Here is a 3,900-nt window from a genome sequence, read left to right as displayed (position 1 = left end):
GGGGGGGGGTTGTTTGATTGATGACAGGGGCATGGAGATGGAATACACTCGGAACACCAGGAACTGTGGTTTGCATTAAAAGGACAGAACATGTTTTGTATGTGAGCTGTAGAAAAAAAAAACACAATTTACCAGAAAGTTAGTATTTTGGGGAATAAAATATCTTATTTGAAGATTAGAAAAGTGACAAGAAGGAGACGACAGGGATGGTAAATTACATGCTCAACAAAAAGATGCACTTCTTGCTGAATACAAGTAAATGCTGACTTGTAAAAAATGTAATTGAAGAGGACTGCTGTAAATGCAGAAACCTTAAAGGCCGTGCATCGCAGTGGAAGCTTGACATTATCAGCTGAGAGCTGAATATATCAATAATTAAATAAATTATGGTATTTTTGTTGTTTTCCTTATTGATAATAACGTTTTTTAAATGATAACCACCACTTGTTATCCGTGCTGAAGGCTGAGTCTGACCTTTGATGGTGACTTGATCTCCATCCCTCAGGAAAGTTCTGGTTTCTCCTCCCCCCAGATCAATGTTCTTAGAGCCCCTCCATGACAGCTCCAGCATGGAGCCAAAGCTCTCTGGATCCTGATGGAACACAGAAAACATAGAATGAGCTCTGTATGCTAACTGCACATGTACAACACAAGGCTGAGAGGCATCTGGGACAATAACACATCATCCAACACAAGTCAGGTTTGAAAAATAGCTCATTTATTCTTTGTGCCACCTGGTCAAAACTATATGTTGACATATTCAATACAAGAGGTGGAGGTAAGAGGTTAAAAGAGACTGAAACGACAATAAATAAAATCAATTAGATAAATTGTGCAAACCTCAGAATACACATGTATGCGTTTGAGGGTAAACTAGAGATCCCTAAAATCCACAGTTCACATAAAAAGATACACCGTTTAAAGAGAATCTAGTCTAGTGTTAAGGTACACTCACAGGTCCACTGATGGTCCCCGAGGCCAGCAGGTCCCCTGGTCTCACGTTGCACCCGTTCACTGTGTGATGGGTGAGCTGCTGCTTCATGGTCCAGTACATGTACTAGAGACAGAGAGGAAATATGAGCAAAGAGAGGCAGAGCGTGAGAACAAACGTTTAGCTAAAACTGCAACAGTTATTTGAAAGCTGTTGGTTGTGTAGAGGTGTTGTTACTTATTAACCAGGAGTTAAGCTAGGCATGGCCCCATTTTACCCAGTCCTGAAAATATTAGTTTGGGACTTTAGCAGAGATTGTTGTTATGGATCCTCTTACCTTAAAGTTTGTCTTGCAGATGGTTGCTGCATCTGCCATTTCCTGTCCTATAAGAGCAAACTTATTTTAAAGGAGACATCCACTTTATCACATATAACAGAAGGTTATATTTTCTGGGACACCTCTCCATTAACGCGTGTTTGTGCATTTCCAGCCGAATAAGTAGGCCTATAGGTCCTTTGCATGTGCGTATTTCAGGTGTTCTGTATGAACAGTAACAATGGAGTGAAAGCTGAATTTCCCCTTGTGGGATTAATAAAGTATGTCTTAGATTTAGAGCAAAAGTGAAATTAGGACTTGACATGACCACAGTAGTTTTATTTCGCCATGGCAGAAAGTACCTTGGTACATTTACATCTTGAGGTACTTTTCTTCTACCTCATATTAGCCGCGTTCACACCGGAGTACTTTTCCCTGTACTTTTCCCCGTACTTTTCCCCTTTTTTTCCGTTAGTACCCCTTATGTTGCGTTCACACCAAGAAGAGTACTAAGTGCCGGGAACTTTTAGCCCCATTTTTAGTGCCTGCTGAGAGGTGGTACTATCCTGAGGGGAAAAAGTGCCCCAGTTCTGATTGGCTGGGCGAATTGCAAACCACGCCCCGTAAAACTCTGAAAAGTTTTGGGAAGCCGCCATTGTATTTGTGGCATTAGCATTATTAGCATTAGCCCCACGCACCAACGGAGAAAGAATAACTTATGGCAACACGAAAAAAAACATGGGAGCGGTGGAGTGATGAGGAGGTGTCGACGTTCTGGTGATTTACTTCTGCTGAAGCCAGTCCCCAACTCTGGGGACTTCCGGCCGGGGAATCCGGGTGGCAGTATACACCGTGAAGTTGTTTGCAGCCTGCCAGTAAACCCAAAGCAGACGAAGTGGCATCAGCGTCTCATTTGCGTAATCTTCCCTCAGGGAAAAGTACTCTGTGTGAACGCGATTGTTACTTAGTGCCCTGGGGTAATAAGTGCCGGGGCACTAAGTGCCGGAACTAAGTACTGCAAAGTACGCGGTGTGAACGCGGCTATTGTACTTTTTCTCCAGCCAAAAAATGACATTTCCTTACAATGAAACTACATGTCTACCTACCAGTGACAGGTCGCTCCGAGGAAAGAAGTTGCGAAGACCAAAATGCAAAGCTCCAGACATTAGAAGAATGAAACACTCTGCGTACTGTACCTTTAAGTGACACAGACAGGTTAATGTTGAAGGTGAAGGGGTCCGGGTGCTGCAGGTAAGGGAGGGGCTCTGGATCCTGCAGAGAGAGGAGCAACAGGGAGAAAGTAGAAAAAGTGAGGAGGGGGAGGCTTCATTATGGTATGGTCAGTTCCTTTAAATCAGGTTTTTATGACAGCGTGTAAAGCAGTGATATGTCTACCTGTCTGTGAAGATGACTGAGGAAACCATAGTTATATCTCTAACAGGCTCCGCCCTCTATGGGTACTACCTTATCATGCAAGCATTCACCTACTGAGATTTCTATAGACGTAGCCGGCCCCGGGGTGGGCCTACCTGAATGCGTGCGCATCTCACTTCCGTATAAAAGGAGGCCCCGCCTCCTGACCATTATCCTTTACTCTTCAGCGAGCGGGGGTGATAGCCTAGCACTGAGTCCGAGAGGTATTTTTGGAGAGAAACGAAGAAAGACAAAGAAAGAAAATGAGTATTTTTTGAAATCATGCCCTGGCTTAAATAGCGGGCGCCGATCCCCACCACCTCTGCTTAGAGTGTTTGGGGGACCAGGATATGGCCGAGGCGGTGCCATTTCACGTTCGCCATTCCTTCCGAGTCCGGCGTCCATGGAAGTCCACCGCCCAGGGCTGTACTCTCCCTGGATGATGATCATGGCGGCGGGTGTGTGGGCTACTCGCTCATTGCTAGAGATGCCCCCGCCTCACCAGGTCAGAGCGATTATTGAGCCGCAAGGCCGAATAAGTAGCTTGGTCCACGGGCCTTGCTCCAGGCCCGGTTCCCCCGGGGACCGGTGCTCGGTGGCTTCACATGATATAGGGTCGACCCTACTTCATCACAGGCCGCCGCCGCTGCCTGCATGTCTTGCCTCATCCCCGGCGGAAGAAACACTGTCCTACCGCTGTAAACCCCAGTATAGGGAGCCAGCAGGTGGGCATGTGCACGTGAGTGGAATAAACCGTGTGCTGTCAAAGCACTGTGCGGGTTCAAGAGACACTATTGCCGGCGTGCTTTTGTCAGAAAACACACCTTGCCTGGTATAATAGCTCCGATTAATGCATTACACCGTTGAATAGTAAATACAGCGTTAATACGTGGGCGCTCAACCTTCGTGAGAGTGGCCGCGGTGCGTTCAGGGACCTACGCAGGGGAACAGTGGTTTACGGTTGTAAACTCTAGTTCTAGAGTGATGTGTGTGTGTGGGAAATAGTGCCGGATCGCGTCGGGGCTCCGTGGTACTCAGAGATGACACAGATGAAGGTGGGCCAGCCCTGGGCGATTCCCCAGTTCTGGGGGGCGATGTCTCAAGAGGCAGGTGCAATCGGGGCGTTACCCACTCTGGGCCGTCCACTCCAGGCTTGGCTCCTGAGAGGGACAGGCTGAGACAGGGTGGATTGTCTGACAGCGTTATTCAGTCTATCCAGGCAGCTAGAGCAGGATCCACC

The 3,900-nt window shown here is 47.1% G+C and overlaps 1 protein-coding gene across 1 annotated transcript; it reads right to left on the bottom strand.

Moving 5' to 3' along the window:
* Positions 1 to 444: 444 nt before the first annotated feature.
* On the bottom strand, positions 445 to 2,519 carry LOC104941009 (fumarylacetoacetase-like; the record flags this gene model as incomplete). Its single annotated transcript, XM_010766040.1, has 4 exons — positions 445 to 592; positions 956 to 1,057; positions 1,269 to 1,315; positions 2,444 to 2,519. Coding segments are annotated over 4 exons (373 nt in total), but the record flags the coding sequence as incomplete, so codon positions are not given.
* Between the last annotated feature and the right edge of the window lie 1,381 nt (positions 2,520 to 3,900).

The sequence above is a fragment of the Notothenia coriiceps genome, unplaced genomic scaffold, assembly GCF_000735185.1.
Source record: "Notothenia coriiceps isolate Sejong01 unplaced genomic scaffold, NC01 NC01_scaffold00002933, whole genome shotgun sequence".
NCBI classification, from domain to species: Eukaryota; Metazoa; Chordata; class Actinopteri; order Perciformes; family Nototheniidae; genus Notothenia; species Notothenia coriiceps.
The sequence above is the reverse complement of the archived record's forward strand: the minus strand, read 5'-3'. Positions and strand labels throughout refer to the sequence as shown.